The 26,442-nt window shown below is 41.7% G+C and overlaps 1 protein-coding gene across 1 annotated transcript in view; it reads right to left on the reverse strand.

The window, feature by feature from the left end:
- The window catches only part of prmt3 (protein arginine methyltransferase 3), a 96,331-nt gene extending 70,259 nt beyond the window's left edge, over positions 1-26,072 (reverse strand). Inside the window, exons 1-10 of the mRNA NM_001140336.1 lie at positions 26,052-26,072; positions 25,505-25,625; positions 25,303-25,385; positions 25,152-25,201; positions 23,662-23,767; positions 23,041-23,215; positions 20,349-20,493; positions 18,603-18,668; positions 17,193-17,314; positions 3,591-3,690 (exon numbers count right to left, since the gene is read on the reverse strand). Of these exons, the coding sequence (NP_001133808.1) occupies positions 3,591-3,690; positions 17,193-17,314; positions 18,603-18,668; positions 20,349-20,493; positions 23,041-23,215; positions 23,662-23,767; positions 25,152-25,201; positions 25,303-25,385; positions 25,505-25,625; positions 26,052-26,067 (984 nt within the window). The 5' untranslated portion in view covers positions 26,068-26,072. The remainder of the gene's footprint in view (positions 1-3,590; positions 3,691-17,192; positions 17,315-18,602; positions 18,669-20,348; positions 20,494-23,040; positions 23,216-23,661; positions 23,768-25,151; positions 25,202-25,302; positions 25,386-25,504; positions 25,626-26,051) is intronic.
- Between the last annotated feature and the right edge of the window lie 370 nt (positions 26,073-26,442).

Genomic DNA, 26,442 nt, shown 5'->3' on the forward strand with positions numbered 1-26,442 from the left:
TGGTGCACATCAAGTTCCAACAACTTTGATTGCTTCTGTGGACAGGTGTCTTTTATACAGGTAACAAACTGAGATTAGGAGCACTCCCTTTAAGAGTGTGCTCCTAAACTCAGCTCGTTACCTGTATAAAAGACACCTGGGAGCTACAAATCTTTCTGATTGCGAGGGGGTCAAATACTTATTTCCCTCATTAAAATGCAAATCATTTTGTAACATTTTTGACATGCATGTTTCTGGATTTTTTTGTTGTTATTCTGTCTCTCACTGTTCAAATAAACCTACCATTAAAATTATAGACTGATCATTTCTTTGTCAGTGGGCAAATGTACAAAATCAGCAGGGGATCAAATACTTTTTTCCCCTCACTGTGTTTTTCCCCTCACTGTGTTTTTATTTGTTTTTCCTGTGAAGCACATTGTGTTGCATTCCATGTCTGAAATGTTTTGTATAAATAAAGCTTGATTTGAAAACCTGAAGTTGGTTAAGGTCAATTCAAAATAATGTACAGCATGTGTGTGAATGTGCGTATGTTTGTGTTTTCAAGTGTCTGTCTCTGTGAGTGTGTATGTGTCACCATGTGTGTATGTGCCTATGCATGTGTGGGTGAGTGACAGTCAGTCCAACTGGGCGACAGTATGACTGATTACTGCTGTCCTCTACTTGGGCAGGTGAGACTCCTATTACTGATAATGAGGCTAGAGAGGAGGCTGCCATTAATTTGGCTCCACAGATCTACCGTACACAGTCAGTGTGTGTGTGTGTGTGTGTGTGTGCGTGTGTGTGTGCACCCACGTGTTGAACTCTCCTCAAACAAACTCTGGTGCCCTCCAAAGTGGACGTCTAGGAAAACTTTGCCCACCGTCAAAACAAATCCTCGTAAAATAGGATAAAAAAAATACTGTCAAATCTACAGACCACAAACGTTAAGCCAAAGTCCTTCATGTCTTCCTTTTGCGTGATAAGATATGAAAAGTGTGTTTTCCTCAATTCAATTACCTACCGCCTCCCTGAGAAAAATGTCATTTTCTGAAAGCCTTCTTTCCAAGTCAAGCTTGCCCTGCTTCATTTTCTATTCAGCGTCATTTGCTACTCACTTCCCAGTGACCTAGGCCAACCAATGGACTTAAGCTTCGCACTCACATTGAAGAGACCTAGATGTAGATTTCAATATAAAAACTTCAGCCCCGAAAGTTTCTCTCCAGCACCATTTCACTACACCTAAAGCCAGAGGTATCAAGGCCACAAAACTGATTCTAAAGCAAACTTCACTCATGAGTCCTCTCCCCTCCTCCCATCAGAAAACAGTCACCTAGACCCATCAGACCTGATTGATCTCTAGGTAACCATCTTTATTTAGCTTCTCAGTAATTCACCCCCTCCTCCCCCCAGTCAGAAGTCTCTTATCTCTGGCTTCATCCCAAATGGAACCTTGTGCCCTACATAGCACACTACTTCTGATCAAAGCCCCGTGGCCCCTGGTCAAAAGTAGTGCACTATATATGAAATGGAGTGCCATTTGGGACACAACCTCTGTGAGAGAGAGAAGAAAGAGAGGAACAGATCAATGCTTTGAGTTATGAAACAACAGTGGCACGGCTAAAGTCCATCTCTCAAACAACACCCTGGCTAGGTAGACAGGCGACTTGTTTCACAAAATGAACCCCCCCCTCCACCCCGCCCCCATTAATCACCAGCCCAAGTGATCCCCTATCGTCTAGTCTGAAAGTGGGAGACGGCCAGAAGTTGGGACATTTTCTGATGGAACTTGTCGCTTCTCCCTCGAAGTAGAGAGACCTTACTGGATGGATCACTTTACATCACCCAGTTAACTCGTAGTGTATGTATTACTGAGTAGGCTTCACCTAGAGCCAATATTTTCAAATCACACACTACGAGAAGTAGCCTACGACAAATGTTCTCTGAACATAAACGAGGCTTTCTTTGCCTTTGTTGACCAAATGTTGTGATTATCTCAGAGATAAAATATATTTCTCTCATGGCATGTCTAATATTTGTTTTAAAAAAAGTACTCCAAATCAAACTGAATTAAACTGTGCCTTTAATATTCTCCTATCACTTCAAGAGTGAAAAGAAGCAGTCATGTTCTCTAGAAGTGTCTAATTTTAGTGATGTCCCTCCTGTGTATCCATAGCACCCCTTTGGCTGGTTGGCAGAGGTATGACCCATATTCCCTGTCCCCTGTTGAAAGCATTAGGAGGCTCGGGGTACTTGGCTGGCACTGCTCTCCTCTGTCCCCCACTGTGCTCTTCGGGTGTGTGTGTGTGTGTGTGTGTGTGTGTGTGTGTGTGTGTGTGTGTGTGTGTGTGTATCATCTGTGTGCTGGACAGGGCTGGGGGGCATAAGGGGCCAGTTTAGTGATGTATTACAGCATGACACCTTGGCGTGGGGATCAGCATAGCCCTTGGTTCTGCCAAAATCACTCTCGTCTATGAGTAAAGCAACTACACAAGGTCATCAAAGTAAAGCCTCACACCCAGGTATGTGTTCAGATGTACAGTGCTACACACTGGTGATTGGCTAATATGATAAATTGTTAAGTTAGTAATATTGATAGCCTATAGATCAATCAAAGTCATGATGGCACGATCAACTTTGAGGTATTAAAATAAGTGATTTCTATCGCTCTGTTGGTAAATACTTGCATCAGATCACATCTATAAAGGACTGGTATTCTGATTAAAATCCATTGATGACAACTTGAAGACAGACCTTGTTGGGTCTAAACCGCTGTAAGACATGGGGATACATCAGTCTCTTGCTGTCGGGACTCAGACTTACTTCAACTTACCGCCAATAAGGTCTAACGCAGACTCAATGAATTTACGACTCTGCAAGGGCTGTCATTTCCTGTCATTTCTCCACTTCACACAGGCAGATCCTAGGGCAGCGTTTTGGGCCATGCACTCTATGAGAAATGTCCACAGTCGCTGCGGTGATGAGAAGTGACAGGAGGATTCTCAGATTTATTAGCGTTCGGTGAGCCGGTGTCATTAGAGATTCGCGTCACACTGTGAATTTCTATTTCCCCTGGTAACGGCGTGAGATTCCATGCCCGAGCGAACCGCAATGCTCCGTCTGACCCCGGTGGTTCGGGGAAAGTTGGGGCGGGACGTGAGGGGGGACAGATACGGCCTGCTCATGAATTAATTATTAAGGATGACTTCAGCGGAGTGTTCAACTTTCAACCCCTGCGTCCGTTTCGCCGGCGAGGACCTGGCTGATGAATGGGCATCAGTGCTCAGAGCGACTCCAAATAACTCTGCTTCCCTGGTTAACTATTTAGGAGGGGACATGGCCGGGGGTAATTCTATACATGCCATGTTTAAAATAGTCACTGCTGTTACTACTGTAGGGGAGGTTTCCATACTGTATGTTGAGATATTGTTCAGAGCAGTTACAATAACAATATAATTTGTCAGGGTTTGCGGCATTTCCATTTCAATTCAAGCTGATTCAGGAAATCTTCCGAAAAAGATAACATTACCTTTGGAATGTCCATCACTTTTTTTTTAAAACCACAACCTGTAATTAAAATAAATTAAAATAATGAGCATGAACAGTGAACTGACCATCCATTCTGAGATGATGATGTCCACCTTCTCAACGGGCAGTTTGACCTCCTCTATCCTGCCCTTTATCAGAGTGACCCTGTCCTGCAGCTGGTTCGACCTGAGAGGAAACGAGACGGTAAAGAAAAAAATGTGTTATCTTTCCTGTTCAAAATATGCCATAGTTATTTTGATAGCGAGACAATATGAGAGTCCAAAATTACAGCCAGAGATAAATTAAACAGTACATTAAGAATCTTAAATCCAAAAAGAACAAATTAAATATAAAAAAATAACGAAGTGTTGGAGTGATGCTTTCAGCAAATAGGCCAAAACCATGGATCAGGCACAGTGTTCTACTCAACATGAGTTGTACTTTTACACTTGCATTCAACTCCAGAAAATAATAGTTGTAATCATGGTAACAAATCAATAGCTGTACTATGGTCTCCCAACAACACACAGCTTTTGTTGTTAGGACTTTAAAGGATGAGCTATTCTTATTAAGTGGGCTATCTTTCACAATTCTATAAAAATAAAGTCCCTGTAGTTAAGGCACAACAAACAGTGAATTTGTTCCGACATATACCCAACCTACTACTCTAACATTGGTCAAAAGCCAAGCTATTTTGGGTAAGTAGGACATAATTGTTCCTCCCCTATGGCCCTTTCACACAGAGGTTTGTGAAATGAAAACCCAACCTGACCTGTGTGTGTGTGTGTGCGCATCCAGAGCACGTGTGTACAGATGAGGTGTGTGTATACACAATACATGCGAGTCCATACTGATGTGGTGACTACGAGAGTGCACCCTGTTTAAATGATTCTTCCTTTTCTGACCGGCAACCCAGGGTATCAATCTCTGTGCATATTCCATTATCATGACAGCTAATGTTACTGGGGACAGAACAATTACTCACGGCCCAAGAGTGCATTTATGCAGCGCTGATCCTTATCTTCCGCTCCCTCTCTCGCTCGCTATCACATCCTCCCAGAATCACTCTCTAACGTTCTCTCTATCCCCCCTCTCTACCTCCCTTCTTCTCCCTCCTTTCAGGAGAGGAAAACACTGTAGTCTCATTATTGGGGTAATTTAGAGGACAATGTCAAGGGGGGGGGGCGTTGAGAGGTAGAAAGAGATATGACTAAAAGAAAGAGAGCAAGAGTGTGTGTGTATGTACATGTTAGAGAAAGAGAGAGACGGACATAGAGAGTGCCATTCTTCTGGTTGCTTGTAGTGTTAATCCCCCCCGTGGGTTAAATACACACGTTTCATCACCTTAAATCCATCTGTATTGGAGTAGCAGGATTATGCCACAACTCCCCCGGGGGTACAGGGCACTACAGTGAGCCCAATGATTCTAGCTTAATTACCTCATATTTTTAATTGTGCTTCTAAATTTCTTTGTGTGAGCCTACATTTTTCAAATTAGGTGCACACGTGCTCCTTGTAAATAAAACGTAGTTGATTCCCCCAATGTCCTACAGCAAAAAAAATCTAATGTTACAGACACTCATTGGTCAGTTTATTAGGTACACCACCCTGTTCACAAAAATGGTTCGCTCCTACAGACAGGCCACTGAGTATTAAGATATTTTAACATTTTATTGACACATTTAGGCTAGTAATGTAGATGGGGAGATCAATGAGAGGGATAAAGCAGAGAATGTGAGTGGAGGAACGGGGGCTGGGAATCGCTGCAGCCAGGGACAAATGTGGTCTGGGGGCGGCATCACTACAACTAGGACAGCACTACAACTAGACCAGCCAACAGCACAGTTCGATTGTATTTTGAGTGGAACATTCCTTTAAAAACCCAATATGGTTCAGTGTTCAAATCTCCATCGGGGTGCAGTCCCTAAATTATTCCTATCCGTGAGCATGGCTTTCAGTGCAGCTGGTTGAAGAATTACACAACAACAGTCTAGCTCTCAATGCAACACTCGACTAATCAGACAATTCAGTAGGATTATCTGTATAATAAAATAATCCATTGCAGTAATTATGAGTTGTAATCAATCAAGAATCTCCCATTTTTCAAAGGCAATGAATGTGGTAACTTAACTCGTCCTGTTTTCTAATTTAAACATATGAGCGAGAGAGATTCCTGTCTGGCAAACAGCAACAATTATAATGAGAGCCCAACCGATATTTTGGTTCACACACATTAAAAAAAATAATAATAAAGAAATAAAGAAAGAAAATAAAGAATCGGTCAATTTTGGCCTTTTAAAGCTATATCGCTATCGGCCGATAACCGATATTCAATAAATAGGATGGAGAAAGGGAATCTAATGCTTATCTGAACCATCATCATGATGTGTCATTATTGTCACAATGTATGAAATCAACATTGGAAGAAGCATAGTTATTGGATATTTGTTATTTTGGATGGCAATTTATGAGAATTCAGTGTCGAAAAATGTAACTTTTCAATTTTCCCACTGTAAAACAGTATATCGGCATACATATCGGTATCTGTAAGTTTTGACCCCCCCCCCACAAAAAAAAAATTGGAATCGGACCCAAAATAGCATATCGGTCATAGGGCTGTAACAGTAATTGAATAACCATGTAACTGACAGTTATGGACGGAGACTGTCATGAAAATAATTGTTTAAATAGGGTTAAATTCATTCTAGTATTTTATTAACTTTATTTTCATGTAGATAAACTTTACCTAATAGCAGGAATGTTTGCAAATTTTGTTTATTAAACTTTCTACATCTCCTCTTTTCAACTTTCTTTTGAAGCTCGAGCAGCTAATCGCGTAGGGGTATAGAATACTATAGGCCATGGCACAGCAGTAATATTTGTTTTGTTGATGTGTGGAGTTGATGGGTGGCTCGTTTTGATTGCTTGCCAGTAAATAAATAAATCTATCTTTTAAAAAGGTTGGATGTGTCTGACTATTCATTAATTATTCAACAGCAGTCGACAAGGTTGTTCTGGCTCTGAAGCCTATAATGAACTAACTGTCAAATGGACAATGCGCCAATCCTCTCCAACATGGCATGGTACAATTTCATACAGAATCTTTTCTTATTTTATAGACTAATCAACACTGATCAGGCCCGGTCCTGGCAGATATGCTGTCATAGGCGAGACAACAAAAATTGCCGCCCTCCTATCCCCGCAAAGTAGAATAGTAGCCTATGAAAACCCATGTGGTAGCCTACCATTTGTAAAACATGCAATTTACTGTTTATCTCGGTCATTTGGTTCCATTCATTTATGTTAATCCATGTATTAATAACAGTATTTTACCGTTCTCATTTTCACAGTGGAAACGTTGTTAGCAGAGTTCAGAAACTGCTACACTTGTGAGAAAAAAGTTTAGATTTTTTTTCGCGCAACACAATCTGCTAAATACAGTGCATTTGGAAAGTATTCAGACCCATTGACTTTTTCCAAATTTTGTTATGTTACAGCCTTATTCTAAAATTGATTAAATACATGTTTTCCCTCATCAATCTACACACACACACACACACACACACACACACACAATACCCCATAATGACAAAGCAAAAACAGGTTTATACATTTTTGATAATTTATAAAAAATAAAATATCACAGTTACATAAGTATTTCAGACACTTTACTCAATACTTTGTTGAAGCACCTTTGGCAGCAATTACAGCCTCAATTCTTCTTTGGTATGATGCTACAAGCTTGGCACACCTGTATTTGGGGAGTTTCACCCATTCTTCTCTGCAAATCTTCTCAAGCTCTGTCAGGTTAGATGGGGAGAGTCGCTGCACAGCTATTTTCAGGTCTCTCCAGAGATGTTCGATCGGATTCTAGTCCGGGCTCTGGCTGGGCCACTCAAGGGCATTCATAGACTTGCCCCGAAGCCACTCCTGCGTTGTCTTTGCTGTGTGCTTAGGGTCATTGTCCTGTTGGAAGGTGAACCTTAGTCCCAATCTGAGGTCCTGAGCGCTCTGAAGCTGGTTTTCATCAAGGATCTCTCTGTACTTTGCTCCATTCATCTTTCCCTCGATCCTGACTAGTCTCCAAGTCCCTGCTACTGAAAATCATCCCCACAGCATGATGCTGCCACCACCATGCTTCACCGTAGGTATGGTGCCAGGTTTCCTCCAGACGTGATGCTTGGCATTCAGGCAAAAAAGTTGAATCTTGGTTTCATCTGACCAGAGAATCCTGTTTCTCATGGTCTAAGAGTCCTTTAGGTGCCTTTTGGGCTGTCATGTGCCTTTAACTTCCGTTGAGTGTCTTTTGGCAAACTCCAAGTGGTCTTCCGTCTGGCCACTATCATAAAGGCCTGATTGGTGGAGTGCTGCAGAGATGGTTGTCTTTCTGGAAGGTTCTCCCATCTCCACAGAGGAACTCTGGAGCTCTGTCAGAGTAACCATCAGGTTCTCTACATAAAATTCCTTCGACCTCATGGCTTGGTTTTCGCTCTGACATGCACTGCCAACTGTGGGGCCTTAAAAAGACAGGTGTGTGCCTTTCCAAATAATATCCACTCAATTGAATTTACCACAGGTGGACTCCAATCATGTTGTAGAAACATCTCAAGGATGATCAATGTTAACAGGACGCACCTGAGCTCAATTTCGAGTCTCATAGCAAAGGGTATGAACTTATGTAAATAAGGCATTTCCGTTATTTATTTATTTTTAACATTTGATACAATTTCTAAAAAAGACTGTTTTCGATGTGTCATTATGGGGTATTGTGTGTAGATTGATGAGGAAAAATAATTTAATCAATTTCAGAATACGGCTGTAATGTAACAAAATGTGGAAAAGAGGAAGGGGTCTGAATACTTTCCGAATGCACTGAATGCACAAATTATAATACTTCATACTTTCATTGTCAATTCATTATCTTAAAGCCTACTTTCTTGAAAAGGTAGGCCTAGGTTTTTAAAAACATTTTAAGGAAAAATATTTTCTTGTGTCTGACATACGCTGGTGGCTTTGATTAACGGGTGCTTTTACAGCGGTCTGCGTGTGTGAGATTGCTGATTCTCTCTATCGGCCTACATGTCCATTCAGAAAGTTTCCTAAAGTAGCCTGTCTGGACTCCATCTCTTTAATAAGAATCAAATGCCTCTTTTCAGTAGCTTAGGCTACATTATTTCATTAAGATGTCCTCTCTCTGAAGAAAATGTGTTAATGTCACTGATATCGAATGACCTCAGCAGCATGGTTTGTGACGTTATGCAAATATTTAGGGAAAAGTGGAATTAAACTTCATTTGAAATGGTTTTGTACGTCGAAATAGGATCAGTATTTAAAAACATATGCAGAAAAGCCAACAGGAAGGCATATATTTTTATTTTGACTCCATTAATGTTGTGTCAATACAAAAACACGACAGATCCTCTCCAACCGGGAATTTCTTAATTTGTTGAGGAATAATAACAATAATGAAATGCTACGATAATAACGAATAATAATGGTTTGTTTCCAAGTAGGTTTTCATTCAGATGTGTGTACAAACAGAATTGTGACCTCCCCTTGTTTTGACCCCCCTGAACAGTTATGTCGATGACCACGTACATCGGCCTGGCCAATTACCGTAACCTCAAATTCGAAGACCGTAACAACCCTAATCGGTCGGGCTCTAATTTTAATTACATACAGTGCCTTGCAAAAGTATTCATTCCCCTTGGCGTTTTTCCTATTTTGTTGCATTGCAACCTGTAATTTAAATTGATTTTTATTTGGATTTTATGTAATGGACATACAAAAAAAATTGTCCAAACTGTTGAAGTGAAATGAAAAAAATTCGGAAGAATAAAAATTGGAAAAGTGGTGCGTGCATATGTATTCACCCTCTTTGCTATGAAGCCCCTAAATAAGATCTGGTGCAACCAAATACCTTCAGAAGTCACATAATTAGTTTTAAAAAAGTCCACCTGTGTGCAATCTAAGTGTCACATGATCTGTCACATGATCTGACAGATCATGTGACACTTATATACACACACACACACACACACACACACACACACACACATACATACATACATACATACATACATACATACATACATACATACATACCGGTTCTGAAAGGCCCCAGAGTCTGCAACACCACTAAGCAAGGGGCACCACCAACTAAGCAACACCATGAAGACCAAGGAGCTCTCCAAACAGGTCAGGGACAAAGTTGTGGAGAAGTACAGATCAGGGTTGGGTTATAAAAAAATATCCAAAACTTTGAACATCCCACGGCGCACCATTAACTCCATTATTAAAAAAATGGAAAGAATATGGCACCACAACAAACCTGCCAAGAGTGGGCCGCCCACCAAAACTCACGGACCAGACAAGGAGGGCATTAATCAGAGAGGAAACGAAGAGACCAAAGATAACCCTGAAGGAGCTGCAAAGCTCGACACCGGAGATTGGAGAATCTGTCCATAGGACCACTTTAAGCAGTACACTCCACAGAGCTGGGCTTTATGAAAGAGTGGCCAAAAAGAGCCATTGCTTAAAGAAAAAAAATGTGTTAACACGTTTGGTGTTTGCCAAAAGGCATGTGGCAGACTCCCCAAACACTTGGAAGAAGGTACTCTGGTCAGATGAGACTAAAATGGAGCTTTTTGGCCATCAAGGAAAACGCTATGTCTGGCGAAAACCCAACACCTCTCATCACCGTGAGAACACCATCCCCCCAGTGAAGCATGGTGGTGGCAGCATCATGCTGTGGGGATGTTTTCCATCGGCAGGGACTGGGAAACTGGTCAGAATTGAAGGAATGATGGATGGCGCTAAATACAGGGAAATTCTTCAGGGAACCCGTTTCAGTCTTCCAGAGATTTGAGACTGAGACGGAGGTTCACCTGTTTTTTGTCTTATTTCTTGCTTGTTTCACAATTAAAAATATTTTGCATCTTCAAAGTGGTAGGCATGTTGTGTAAATCAAATGATACAAAATGCCAAAAAAATATCTATTTTAATTCCAGGTTGTAAGGCAATAAAATTGCAAAAATGCCAAGGGGGGTGAATACTTTCGTAAGCCACTGTATTATTACATTAACATCTACTGTGGGGTAGTGACAGAAACTACACGTGTGTGTGTGTGTGTGTACGTGCGTATCTGTATAGGTGTGCATCTGGGGTACAATGTCATGTTTTCACTACTTTGTCCTGCCGCGCTGGGAGGCCTAGTGGGACACTGCCTGCATGCCAACACACACACCCGACAGCGAGCTAGTGGGCTGTAAAATTAAAACGTCCCCTCTCCCGCAATCCCATTGTTTTGCTTATACGACACTCCCTTGCATAATGGTAATAACAACACACAATAATGGCCCCTATCTCAAAGCTGCATTCAGGCATACACAGACTGAGGAGAGTGCTTGGTGGTCTAAGGGTGGTAAATGAGTTTGGTTTGGAAGCACTGTCCGGTTCATTGGTGGTGCTAGTGGAGAGCTGGTAAAAAAAACGGGTGTAGGTGTTATAAAACACACAGCAGGTGAGAGTGTAGTATACAGGTTGAAAATGGCAGATTTGGGCACTGATAAATGCCTAAATTGGAACACAGTGGCTGTACAGTAACATGCTATAAATTACATCAGAGCTCTGGCTCTGTGCTTCACAGCGCTCTATGGGTTTTGACTGACAGATGATCTGAACTTGAACACGCATAATAAGATGTTGCCCCATCCCTCCTGCTAATTAAGCAACTTTTTGTTTTTTGTCTGACTGAGGGAAATTATGTTAATTAAGAGATGGGTTGCACTAGCAGTAGTTTAGGGAGCAGCTGTGGAAGAGCCAAGAGGCAGGAAAGACCAGTGTCAGGCATGGTGTACTAAATTATGTGAGTTACGGCCAGGCCGTCTGGCACCCGCTTTATTGAACTCAACCACCTGAAACAAATAAAAAGGTGGCTGGAGGTCACAGAGACCTCTACTGAGAGAGTCCATACTACACTGGGGAGGGAAGTGTGTTAGTCCACACACTACTGGAGAGGGAAATTTCCAAAACACTTTCCAACTGAAAATATATTTCAAATGTATTTGCTGAAGCAAATACTCAAATGTGTTTCCTAATAAATCACTGCAAGTGTGCGAGTACAACATCAGAACCAAATTTGCTGTGATAGAAAGCATTATGGCACTCTTGTTTTGTGGATCCGTGGTGCCCACCGGATAATTTTTATGTAGAAGGACAGAGAAGCTCAGTTCTTGTGACTTGTTAAAAAGGACATTCTACTCCAAAATGTTTTTTGTTTTTTTATTATCCTGACACCATCTAAAATATAATTTCTACATCCAGAAATGAGCCAAATAAGATACTGGTAAAATAATTTGTTAATGTTATTTTAACATATTGGACCATGCATATAGGCTATACAGCATATAGCCTATATTATCAGATATGCTATTAGCAATAAGCATCATCACCTGTAGCCCAACTTATGCAGCATAGCAGCTATAAATAGTCTGAAGCATGGTGCTGCCAATCATTTAACTAGTTAGCATCCCAGAAATCTTGCACAAACAAAGTGAATATAATGTAGGCCGACCTGTTAGGGTAACATGCCTGTACTTCTCACAGAAACCACTTTGTCACTTTAAGTAACCATTAGGTAAATAGATAAACTATTCTACTATAGGATAACTGATTTTTCAATTTTTTCATTACTTGTTTTGTTTGCAGAGGAAAGTTATATGTGGACTGTTCTAGCATCTTCAAAGTGCGCCTCAGCAAAACATTTTTTGGGGCGTGGCAGCGCCACAGCTAAATGACTGTAGCAGAAACACTGACACCCAGCAGTAATCAAAATACACAAAGAAATGGTTAATTGACCACAAAAATCTCCATTTTGCAATGGCCATCTAAATCTCAAGACTTAAACCCCATTGAAAACCTGTGGTTTGAATTGAAGTGGGCAGTCCATAAGAGCAGATGAAGAATCTGGAAATATTCTGTATGGAGAAATGATCTAAGATCCCTCCCAATGTGTTCTCCAATATCATAAAACATTTTAGAAAAAGGCTCAGTGTCATTATCCTTGCAAGTGGACAACAGCGGTGCCAATAACTTTGACCCTTTTCTATTACTTGTTAAACAAAATCTCTTCCTCTGAGCAATTGTATTAGTATAAAATAATTCCCACACAAAAAAGTAGCATACAATATAGCTTAGTATTTGTCTGGCAGGTAGATGTGCCGACTTTGACTGCAGTAAGGACAGCGAGTGCACCAATTTGTTTGAGAGTGAATTGTTTGTCACAGAAAGTTACAGGCTAGAATCTACTGAGTTAAATTGTAAAAAATTGTATCGGGTGTATTTCTCGATGGCCTGTATAGGTCCAGAAAAATGCATCAGTTAATGTTTTTTTTTGTTTTATTTTACTTCTCTGCCTGAAAGCTCTATCTCTGCGACACGGATTTAGTTCGTTTGTCTCTTCCCATGGAGGCTTCCCCATTCAAGGGAAAAAGCGAGCATTTAAATGCGCTGCAGGAGCTGTATTTACTATGCTCTCTTCTGGGAAACAATGTGGACCGACCGGAATTCTAATGCAACAATATTTTACTCAAGGAGGACAAAAGGGAAGAAGTGGCTACTCTTAGCAAACAGATTAAAAGCTTGCACAATATACTGGGGAAAGTTTAGTTTGGTTTATTAGGATCCCCATTAGCTACTGAACACTCAGCAGCTACTCTTCCTGGGGTCCACATAAAACGTACAAATACATGACAAAGTACAGAACAGTAATTGACAAGAACAATATAAAATATTACATTAAAAATAAAATAAGAGTTATATATAGCAGATATTCCCAAACTGGGGTACATGTAATTAACTTTTTAACTTTTTTTTTTACATGACTTCACATTTTCAAACAGTACATTTATATTTTCTAACAGGGCTATACATTTGGGTGAGGTTTCATTCGCCCTTGAGTAGCCTCGTTTCACTGCCAAAAATACAATTAAACCATCTAGTAAAACAATGTCAAATACAGGTAGCCTAGTCAAATAATTAACATACAATCACATTAACCGTTACTCTCTCGCGGTAACCTTCATTCTTGCGCAGACATAGAAATGAAACATGCCATTTGAAAAATAAACCATGGAATTACTTTGAGCGAGAATAAAGACGACCTTCGAGTAGTAAGACATGTATAAAAGCAACAGAAACCATTAATAATAAGGGGCTAGAAGTGTCTTATATGGTGAGCTACCGAGTGGCTAGGACAGGCAAGCCCCATACTATTGTGGAGAACTTAATTCTTCCTGCTGCCGCGGATATGGCTGGGACAATGCTGGGGGAAAAGGCCCCAAAAAAACTATACAGACAATGTCTTCATCAAACAACACTGTTTCATGACGCATCAGTGACATGGCAGGAGATGTTTTGAAAAAATTACTGCTTCGCATACAAGCCAGTGAATTATATGCATTACAGTTGGATGAGTCAACAGACGTGTCGGGTCTGGCACAGCTCCTGGTATATGTCTGTTACGTTTATGGGGGGTCAATTAAGGAAGACATCCTCTTCTGCAAACCACCGGAAACCAGGACAACATGAGAGGATATTTTTAAAGTACTGGACAGCTTTGTGACATCCAATGGACTTTGGTGGTCAAGATGTGTTGGTATCTGTACTGACGGCGCAAAAGCCATGACAGGGAGACATAGTGGAGAGGTAACGTGCACGCAAGCAGTTGCTCCCGACGCCACTTGGGTACACTGCAGCATCCACCGAGAGGCTCTTGCTGCCAAGGGAATGCCTGACAGCTTGAAACACGTTTTGGACACTACAGTGAAAATTGTTAACTTCGTTAAAGCAAAGCCCCTGAAATCTTGTGTATTTTCTGCATTATGCAATGATATGGGCAGCGACCATGTAACACTTTTACAACAAACAGAAGAGTGCTGGTTATCAAGGGACAAAGCTTAAAGTTTTCTTTACTGAGCATAATTTTCACTTGTCTGACCGCTTGCATGATGACGAGTTTCTCACACGACTGGCCTATCTGGATGACGTTTTTTCTCACCTGAATGATCTGAATCTAGGATTACAGGAACTCTCCGCAACTATACTGCTCAAAAAAATAAAGGGAACACTTAAACAACACAATGTAACTCCAAGTCAATCACACTTCTGTGAAATCAAACTGTCCACTTAGGAAGCAACACTGATTGACAATAAATTTCACATGCTGTTGTGCAAATGGAATAGACAACAAGTGGAAATTATAGGCAATTAGCAAGACACCCCCAATAAAGGAGTGGTTCTGCAGGTGGTAACCACAGACCACTTCTCAGTTCCTATGCTTCCTGGCTGATGTTTGGTCACTTTTGAATGCTGGCGGTGCTTTCACTCTAGTGGTAACATGAGACGGAGTCTACAACCCACACAAGTGGCTCAGGTAGTGCAGTTCATCCAGGATGGCACATCAATGCGAGCTGTGGCAAGAAGGTTTGCTGTGTCTGTCAACGTAGTGTCCAGAGCATGGAGGCGCTACCAGGAGACAGGCCAGTACATCAGGAGATGTGGAGGAGGCCGTAGGAGGGCAACAACCCAGCAGCAGGACCGCTACCTCCGCCTTTGTGCAAGGAGGAGCACTGCCAGAGCCCTGCAAAATGACCTCCAGCAGGCCACAAATGTGCATGTGTCTGCTCAAACGGTCAAAAACAGACTCCATGAGGGTGGTATGAGGGCCCGACGTCCACAGGTGGGGGTTGTGCTTACAGCCCAACACCGTGCAGAACGTTTGGCATTTGCCAGAGAACACCAAGATTGGCAAATTCGCCACTGACGCCCTGTGCTCTTCACAGATGAAAGCAGGTTCACACTGAGCACATGTGACAGACGTGACAGTCTGGAGACGCCGTGGAGAACGTTCTGCTGCCTGCAACATCCTCCAGCATGACCGGTTTGGCGGTGGGTCAGTCATGGTGTGGGGTGGCATTTCTTTGGGGGGCCGTAGAGCCCTCCATGTGCTCGCCAGAGGTAGCCTGACTGCCATTAGGTACCGAGATGAGATCCTCAGACCCCTTGTGAGACCATATGCTGGTGCGGTTGGCCCTGGGTTCCTCCTAATGCAAGACAATGCTAGACCTCATGTGGCTGGAGTGTGTCAGCAGTTCCTGCAAGAGGAAGGCATTGATGCTATGGACTGACCCGCCCGTTCCCCAGACCTGAATCCAATTGAGCACATCTGGGACATCATGTCTCGCTCCATCCACCAACGCCACGTTGCACCACAGACTGTCCAGGAGTTGGCGGATGCTTTAGTCCAGGTCTGGGAGGAGATCCCTCAGGAGACCATCCGCCACCTCATCAGGAGCATGCCCAGGCGTTGTAGGGAGGTCATACAGGCACGTGGAGGCCACACACACTACTGAGCCTCATTTTGACTTGTTTTAAGGACATTACATCAAAGTTGGATCAGCCTGTAGTGTGGTTTTCCACTTTAATTTTGAGTGTGACTCCAAATCCAGACCTCCATGGGTTGATAAATTGGATTTCCATTGATTATTTTTGTGTGATTTTGTTGTCAGCACATTCAACTATGTAAAGATAAAAGTATTTAATAAGATTATTTCTTTCAATCAGATCTAGGATGTGTTGTTTAAGTGTTCCCTTTATTTTTTTGAGCAGTATATAAATAACACATTTTTGTAAACTAATCCAATCTGTTACTTGGACTTATTGCACCTGATACTGAAATGTTTGTTCCAGTTTAGATGATTTAGGTAGTGTCATACTTTAGTCTTCCCAACCCTGGCAGTCATTCTGAATGCAGGTTGTAAGTGAATAAAATTTCAAAATGTTGGATATCCCTCCTCTGGCTGGATTTCAATAGGAATTACACAACTTTACAAGCCAGCATTATGTGACTTGCAAGCCTGATGTGATCTGTAAACCATGAGTTTTAGGGTAAAACTAGGCCCTCAAAACAAGGCCTTATAAACTATGTAGTGTATTGTGTTAAATAATTACATTTTAACAATAACATATTCAGATAGGATTTTACTTGGTGAAGGCCACAGTGCTGAAAATTAATGAATATAACAATCATGTCTCTGTCACTAGCAAACACAGTCAAGGGTGGTACTGGAAACTAAAATGCACTCGAAAGGCACCATGGGAAATATGCAAATGAGGATCAACGCCTTATTTGCTTAAAATAAGGTATTGAGTATGTGGTTCTTCAAAGAACCATCCCATTTAAGGTTATTCAAAGAACCTAGAATGGTTAACCTATGGCATCGCTCTTAAGAACCTTATTTGGTTCCAACCTGAACCTTTATTTTTAATAGTGTACTAGAAGACATTTTATTTTTGCATACCCATAATGCCTAATATTTAGAACACAAGTATGGATATTCAGACACGGCCATTGACTGGCTTCTGGTCCCTGTGATACGGGGGTTATAAGTTATATGCAGTAGACGTATGGACACTGACACACAATCCCTATAAAGCCTTATCTGAGCTCATAGACACCCACTTGTCAATGGGGTGTGTTACAGGTGAGTGTTTGTATATCACACAATATTCATGTCCAATTAGCACGAAATAGGGGGGCATTTGAAACAGGGCAGTACAACATAACCAACTTTTCTAAAAACACACTCTATTTCCCAGGATTCCCTGGGATAACAATGGCGGCTCACCTGACAATGTCCATGGCCTGGTAGATGATTTCTGATTGGTCCACCCCAATGACCATCTTGGCTCCCGCTCTGGCGGCGAACATAGAAAGGATGCCCGTCCCACAGCCCACATCTAGCACCACCTGCAGAATAGGAGGTAGAAGTGCACCTTTAATCTACAAAAGGAAACTTCCCCTTCCTTATAACTAGTAAAGGATTGGATGATCAGTGTGTTAAGAAGGATAGATAGAAATGTTCTAACAGGGGTGTAGACCAGGGCTGGCAAATAATTTAGTCCCGAGGGCCACATCGGGAATTAAAAAATTCAGCGGACCGATTTGTTTGTCAAAAGAAAAGGGCAGGTATTTGAAAAACATACACCGTAGGTCCATTATAATTTCGATATACTTGCTATCTAGTTAAGAGGTGTTCAAGAGTGGCCAGGAGTGTTTTTTTTTTTAAATGGCCAGTGAAGTCAGAAACACAATTTTCCTGTGTTTTATATATACTTCCACACAAGGAGGTTGGAATAATACTGTGAAATTGTGAAAATTATGATAATGCCCTTTTAGTGTAAGCTTTTTGAAAAGACCGCCTGAAATTTCAGACTGTTTTGGTAGGATGGAGTTTTGACCTACCTGTTGACATCTGAGAAGGAGCTACGGGAAAAGGGTTGAGCTACACACAAAACAGCAAACCCATAGCCCTCGTAATACAATCCATTTTCAACTTCCCTCACAAATATTTCTCCCTCTGATATACTCCTATCCTGTGGCCTGGCTGGTCTAGTGACATGGGTTCGAATCCAGCCTACAGCCCTTTGATACAATCTCAAATTTTTCCCACTGTCGTTCTCTTTCACTATCTGTACAATGAAAATCTGAAAATACCTTAAAAATATATTTTTAAGAGATAGTTATTTCTGGTACGCTGAAGGACCATACTGGGGGCGAGGTGCAGGAGAGGAGCCAGAGTGTTTATCACAATGACAGGGGTTGCGGCAGGTCACCATAACCCTTATCCACCGCCACCCCGATGACAGGGATAACAATACCCAGACCAAACCCTGCGTTTCTTCTTCCTGCAACCGTCCCGTTTCCTACCCATTCTCTCCCATCCCTAACCCCTTTGACTGAAAAATTGCTCCACAACTCTTCACCCCCCCCATCCTCTACCCCCTCCCTCGGGGCATACCCGGTAGCAGCACATAAGGGATGGCCTTGGAGATGGACGCTGCCTGCTTCCTATGACAGTGCAGGGTTGGGGAGGAAGGGTGGCAATAAGGGGGTTGGTGTGCGCTCGTTACCAGCACTCCACAGTTCCCGGCCCGAGAGGCGCTACAGTGCGTAATGAAGCCGCAGTGTTTTAAATGAGGCGCCGTTTACCGCTATATTTATATTTTAAACCTGCACTGCCAATTTCTTTGCTCACCTTGTCCTTGAACACTTCCGGGTTGAGGTACATGAAGTCCCTGTAGCTTTCTGTGCGCACTTTATCCTGAAAGGAAGGAACAAAGGACATTCAGGTCATCCATTACCACAGGCAGAGAAAACTTAATTATAGAGCATCTCTTCAGAAACAACATAACAAACTGAAACAAATTATCCAGTCACCCGAAACCAAGGTGTGTGTGTCACAGCCGGGCGGCTGGACGGTTGTGTATGTCTATGAGATGGAGAGTTCCCGTGAAGAGGGGAGATTACATGTTTGTGCTTGTATGTGGTGTCATCTCGTGGAATCAGAGCTGACTGGGGATTTGACTCCACGGAAAATGAGTACAATGCTTGCTAGGCTGAGAAATCTGAAGAAAAGTAGACTCATTCTAACATAGAAATAGAAAGGACTGGCATGGTTTCAACCATTCCATGTGGAATCTAGTCGGTCAAGACGGGCTAATTAACCTGCCAATCAAATCCTTACGCTTTTCAGAAATGTGAAACACACATTTAAAACGCACAACTTCTCCGCACTCATTTCGGATGATGCCTTCGCATGCTGTTGGTGTGTTGACAGAAACAGAACAAACCATCAAATATTTTGCCAAATTACAGTTAAATCCCAATAGGAGCGGTTTCCCAGAAACAGAGATTCTCCATTGAGCTTGCTTTTAGTCCAGTACTAGGTTTAACAGTGTCAAGGAAACCACCCCCACCCCATGGAGTTGAAATAAATTACAAATCAATTAGAAGTTTAAATCCGATCTGTTAAATCCGATCCAAAGACTGCTTCTACATCTGCACTGCTTGCTGTTTGGGGTTTTAGGCTGGGTTTCTGTACAGCACTTTGTGACATCGGCTGATGTAAAAAGGGCTTTATAAATAAATTTGATTGATTGATCTGACATGAAACCTGACCTCATATTCATTATATTGGTCTGACATGAGGAGTAGTGAAGGATCCTTGGAGCAAGGATGATTGAAAACCAGAGCATCTACTAATAGAGAATTGATTCTTCAAGATTTATCTTCGATAACTTGCCCGGAGAAACAGACTGAACTTTGATGACGGGGCAGGGAAGGAAGTGGGAGGGTTAAATGGTGAGACTCACTTTCTCTCTTGCCCTGTCTTAAGCACGCTCTCGCTCACTCGCTCACACACACACACACACCGTGACCAACAGTGATCCACTTTATGGCAGTCCATAAAAGAGTTGACGAACTTCTACCGCAAACGTGGTTCCTTTTTCCTCCGGGGAAAGGTTTTTGATGGAGTTTAGTCTGACGTATATACATTTATGACGCAAACATTAACAGTGCTAAGCACCAATCAGAGAGCGGGAATGGATCATGTCGAAGCACTGCGGTAAGTGAGAGAGGAAGAGAGGGTTCACTACCTAGCATTCCCACCCACCCCTCCCCTTCCACACACACAACTTATAATGCTTAAGAAGTGTGAAATACAATTACCAGATCTCAAATCCCCACCATGTTATAGTAATGCTGATGTTTTGCATGAGAGCTCACTCCTTATTGCTGATTTGTCACTGAGAAAAACGTCATGTCATCAACATCATAGTTTGCATAGAGATGATCATTTACATTTAACGCTACATCGAGCCTGTAGGATAAACCGCTCTGCTAAACCTGCGTCCCTCCTCTCTCTGCAGTGGCTACTGAATTAAGAAGAAGAGGGCATAAGTGTATGCATATGTGCAGGCATGCCATTGTGGTAGCGGACCTTAAGCATCTCCTCATGGATGCTGTAGTGGCCATATGAGCTGAAGTAGGCCTCGTCCTCGTCCTCCCGGAGCTCAGCCACGGCGCCCAAGGACCCGGTGCCCCGACCCACATCCGCATTCAATACTAGACCCTGGGCCAGCAACCTGAAACAAATACCATAGTATTTTACAACAGAGTAGGATGAGGTTGCCCCTAGACCCTGATCTAAGGTCAGTTTTGCACCCCCCCCACCACCACCATGGTTTAAGGTTCAGATTGGCTGATTCTAGATCAGCACTTACGGGCAACTTCTATCCGGAATGTATTGGAACAGATTTACCGCAGCACAGTCACACACTTACAGCACCAACCGCACAACCATCCAACAGGACATAGCAGTAAATGGAAAGAGAGCATCTATATCCCCCCAACTATGCAGCAGTGGAATTTTCCCTCCCTTCTCCTTTTCCTCCTAAACAAAGAAAAGGCCTCTGCAATACTGAGTTCACTGAGTCCCTCTGCTGGCCGCAGGTGGGAGGTGCATGTGTGAGAGAGAAACACCAGTGCCATCAAATGCAGGGATCCATTTGGTCGCAATTTGCGACCCTTTGACTTGATTGTGCATGTAAAAAAAATCCTTCTCCCACTGAGTGCCACAAGGAGAGGAATAGAAAATGCGTTTTGATTGCGCAATTGAGGACACTGGAGGCTGTCATTGTAAATAAGAATTTGTTCTTAACTGACTTGCCTAGTTAAATAAAAGGTAAAGTAAAAAATGTATTAAAACATATACTTTATATATATATACACTTTACATCAGAGGTCAGGATCTCTTGATTCGGTCGTATCAGGTGAACTGTTGTGTCCTCACCTTTGTTCTGATCATTTCCCGAAAAGGAAAAGGCGCAACGCTCGCTTACCATTAATAACCTGTTGGGGATAGGGGGCAGTATTTGCACGGCCGGATAAAAAACGTACCCGATTTAATCTGGTTACTACTCCTGCCCAGTAACTAGAATATGCATATAATTAGTAGATTTGGATAGAAAACACTAAAGTTTCTAAAACTGTTTGAATGGTGTCTGTGAGTATAACAGAACTCATATGGCAGTCAAAACCCTGAGACAAATCCTAACAGGAAATGGAAATCTGATGTGTGGAATCACTTCAAACCTTTGCCATTGAAACACACAGGGACTTATTAATCATTTAGCACTTCCTAAGGCTTCCACTAGATGTCAACAGTCTTTTCAAAGTGGTTTGAGTCTTCTATGGTAGAAACTGACCCAAAGAGAGGCTTGGGAAGTTGGTCACAGGGGGAGGGCCATTACTACTATGACGCGGGCGCCCATGGGAACCCTTTCATTCCGAAACGTTTAGTAAGACAATGCAATCGTCCGCCTTGAATATTATTGAAGCTCTGGTTGAAAAAGGCCCTAAAGATTTATGTTATACAACGTTTGACATGTTTGAACGAACGTAAATATATTTTTTTTGCACATTCGTGACGACAAGTCCGTGCGCTTCAGTACATTATGAGTAGCCTTCGGTACGCGCTAACAAGAAGGGACTATTGGGACATAAATTATTAACTTTTTCGAACAAAACTACATTTGTTGTGGACCTGGGATTCCTGGAAATGCCTTCTGCTGAAGATAATCAAAGGTAAGGGAATATTTACAATAGTATATTTGATTTTAGATGGTTCCAAGATGGCGCTAACATGTATCGCCTAGCCTATTTTTCTGAGCATACCACGTCGTTTATTTGCAAAGTGTGATTTCCCAGTAAAGTTATTTTTAAATCTGGCAATGTGGTTGCATTCACGAGATGTTAATCTATAATTCTTTGAATGACAATATTACATTTTAACAATGTTTTTCGAATAGTAATTTTGTAAATTGTAGCGCTGATTCACCAGAAGCATTTGAGGGAAAATATTTTCTGAACGTCACGCGCCGATGTAAAATGCTGTTTTTATATATAAATATGAACTTTATCGAACAAAAAATGCATGTATTGTGTAACATGATGTCCTAGGAGTGTCATCTGATGAAGATTGTCAAAGGTTAGTGCTGCATTTAGCTGTGGTTTGGGTATTTGTGATGCATGCTAGTTGCTTTGAAAATGGCAGTGTGATTTTTTTGGGCAGGGTACTCTCCTAACATAATCTAATGTTTTGCTTTTGCTGTAAAGCCTTTTTGAAATTGGACAACGTGGTTCGATTCAGGAGAGGTGTATCTATAAAATGGTGTAAAATAGTCATATGTTTGAGAAATTGAAGTTATAGCATTTATGAGGTTTTGTATTTCGCGCGACGCGATTCCGCTGGCTGTTGACTAAGCGTCCCACGTTCCCAGACAGGTTAAAAAACACATTTTCTTGAAGCAACTATTAAAAGCTTAAATAAAATAATGCGTTTTCAATGGTGGTTGAGCACCTTCCATTTTTTCCCCTTTCAATTGCTACCATGGTTATGCATATGCTTCTCATATTTCTTCTGTTAGAAACATTTCAATTTGACCCTATCCATATAGGCCAATTCCCTTGAGTGTAAAGGGTTAAGGTAGTAATTTGTATTTCTGTAATAATATCAGAAGTGGTAGTAGTGGTGATGCTAATAACAGTACTAGTAGTAGTAGTAGTAGTAGTAGTAGTAGTAAGTAGCAGTAATTAACGGAAATGTTCATAATAGTGTGGGCAGCACTGACTTGAGTTTGTGTAGGTCGTCCATGGCTCTGGCCAGTGCCTCCTCTGTGCGCTGGGCCCTCTCCTCTGCAGCCTGGGCCCTCTGCAGAAGAGCATCAGAGGAGCGGCTGGCTTCACACTGGCCCCCAGTAGAGGGGCCAACCAACATCCCCATCCCCTCACACAGTTCTTCCAGATCTAACAAAAGGGAGAGACTCACTTGAACACATTTCAAAAACGGGAAGATAATGACTGCCTACTCTACTGATAGTACTGTGTACAATCGCATCTCTGCCCAACATACAATTCTCCCAACCTCCTTTGTGTGAACCATGCCAGTAACGTCACCCCATGCAAATTTCCAGTCACAATGAAGCACTAATGGGTTGCACCAACTCAAATAATACCAGATAAAATAAAACAGCACTGCAGTTTCACTCGGTTTATATGAACAGCATAAAGGCTTTGTCGGTTTTAAACAGGTTCAAGTTGTTCTTTAAAACAACATAGGACTTTGATGCAAAACCCCACATCTGGTGAAAACATTCTAAATATACCTGCAATGCAGTTACCCTTTATCTGCACTTGATTAAATTGAGGCGTTTGAGTTGAACAATGAACAATGAACCTGTGAACACCAGTACCTATCTGCAGTAAGGGGTCATCCTGTAAAGCTGGCCTCATGTACTCATCACTCTCCCAGGGAATGGAACACTCAGGCAGCGTAGACAAGCTCTGCCCACTGCACTTCTGCAAACACAAACACACAGCCATTATTGTCCATGAACTTGGAAAACCAGGGATGTATTTGGTACGACATAGAAGACACAGAAGTAACTGATTAATTTCGGAGGTTCGAGAACCTAAAATTCACGATTAATCAAATCATAGCTATAAAGGATCTATGAAAAATACCATTGCACATCTATAATTATGTTTCTGTTTACATGCGTGTTGGAAAAGGCTCCTGCACACTGCATGCCTGCAATAATATCAGCAATAGGGCTTCCCACACAAGATAGGCCCAAAGATAATTCTGATGTTTTAGATTTTCCTGAAATTAAATCCCTGGAAAGGTTCTTTGAGGGAAGGATGTTTGGCATACATTTGAAATCTGTATCCAACATAATAATACATGAAAGTTGGGAAATGTGTGACATAAGACACTACAATGATTAGCTTGTAGATGCTACAAAGCCAGTGTGGTGTCATTTGAAACCTTATCGGATGCTCTGAAATATGAATACTGTTTAGTCACAATTTCTTTAAAATAATTTATGGATAATAAAAAAATACCCTTCCTGATTTTATTCCTAACTTTGATTATTTCTCAGTAATTAGTTTGGATACGGCCATGGGTGGGCCTGGGAGGGCATAGGCTTACCCACTTTGGAGCCAGACCCCCCCCCCAGACAATCCCGCAGGTGAAGAAGCCAGATGTGGAGGTCATGGGGTGGTGTGGTTACACGTGGTCTACAGCTGTGAGGCCAGTTGGACGTACTGCTAAATTCTCTAAAACTACATTGGAGGCGACTTATGGTAGAGAAATTTAAATAAAATGTTCTGCCAACAGCTCTGGTGGACATTCCTGCAGTCAGCATGCCAGTTGCACCCTCCCTCAAAACTTGAGACAACTGTTTCATTGTGTTGTGAGACAAAATTGCACATTTTAGAGTGGCCTTTTATTGTCCCCAGCCAAATACACTTGTGAAATGATCATGCTGTTTAATCAGCTTCTTGATATGCCACACCTGTCAGGTGGATGGATTATCTTGGCAAATTTGAGAGAAATACGTTTTCTGTTTGTGGGATCTTTTATTTCAGCTCATGAAACCAACACTTTACATGTTGCGTTCATATTTTTGTTCAGTATAACTATCGTTGGGCACTTCTGGCGCGGATTTGCCCAAAAGGCATTTCTATCAGGTAGTCTAAACACCTTCTGTTCTTTTGCAATGACAATTTCTATAAAATGTCTAACCTCAATCTCAGCTTCGAGAGACGACTACACTTTGAAATGACAAAATGCAAGGATGAGATCTGGGTCATTACTATTTTACCTGGACCATGCTTTGGCCAAAGGTCTGAAGTCACTCTGTATCAAAACACAATAAGGGATGGGATATGTGCTTACCTCTGTCCGTATGTAGTTTATCATCTTGATGTAGCCATAGTCATCTAATTCTACGGGGAAGGATTTTAACAACGTCAGATGTGAGGAGGATGGATTATATCATGACCTTAAAACAATGATAACTCTTTATAAGAGAAGTTTGCAAACTTACTGTGTTTCTTAACCACTTCTACAAGGTCGACTTGATGCTCTACTAGGCAGTGTTGTAGTGTTTCTGGTCCAGAATTTGACATCCTGAGAAAACATGAGGGACAAGATATATTTTAACCATCAACACTTTCAGAGAGAGACAACTATTTCACACCAGATTAAATGTATCAGTGAGTTGCTTAAAAAAAAACAATGATACACACTTGTCACAGAATAAGCAAGTAACTTGAACGTTGTTGTCATTGGCCTCCATCCACTGCCACTGTTCCTCATTATCACTGTCTGAGAGATCGGGCACATCGTCCCCTGCCCCACCGTCGTGATCTGTCACAGTGTCAGCAAAGGTGTCAGTCAGCACGGAAAAGAATATTATAATCATCTTTGGTGTCAGTGTCAAACATTGCATGAACTGGCTGTAGCCAACGGGCATTCCCATTACAAGTTCAACCACATTTTTTCAATGCAGGTTTCGTTTAATATGAGGTAACGTGGTAATCCAATAAGCTGCTTGGAGTATAGTCAACACAAGCTCAGCTATCAAGCTGGTTAGTTAGTTTGTATACCGGTATATGAAATACGTTAGCTAATTTAGTTAGCTAGCTACACAAGCAACATTACAAGACTTCAAATTAACAACTCTTTTAAGTACAAAATATCCCAATTACAATATGATGACCGTTCTCTGTAGATCACCATTCATTATTTCTATTATTATAGTTTTCTATCACTATTTACGTATCTCACGTGTACCTGTGTATTCCGCCATGCTGTCTCCTTGGTTTCAGCCCTGTACACGCCGCTTCCGGGTCTAGTTCTAACGTGTACTTACAGACAGTGGTCACTAGGGGGGTCAACAACTTCTTCTTCTATGAGGTTTAACGGTGGTTGGCATCCAATTTGTTGCATTACCGCCACCTACTAGACTGGAGTACAACTCCCTTATACTTTAATTGAAAAAGAAAAATGTACTAAATAAATACCCTACTATCTAACACTATACTCACTAATTTCAAAATTATTAAAATAAAATAAACACCGCCCTACTCCACTAATTAAATGTATTCATTCCTACCTCTTGCCATCACCCTGAAAGGATGGGACATCACCACTTAACACGTAATGTAACTATTCTGCTGTCAAG

Source organism: Salmo salar, chromosome ssa26 (assembly GCF_905237065.1).
Source record: "Salmo salar chromosome ssa26, Ssal_v3.1, whole genome shotgun sequence".
In the NCBI taxonomy this organism is placed as follows: Eukaryota; Metazoa; Chordata; class Actinopteri; order Salmoniformes; family Salmonidae; genus Salmo; species Salmo salar.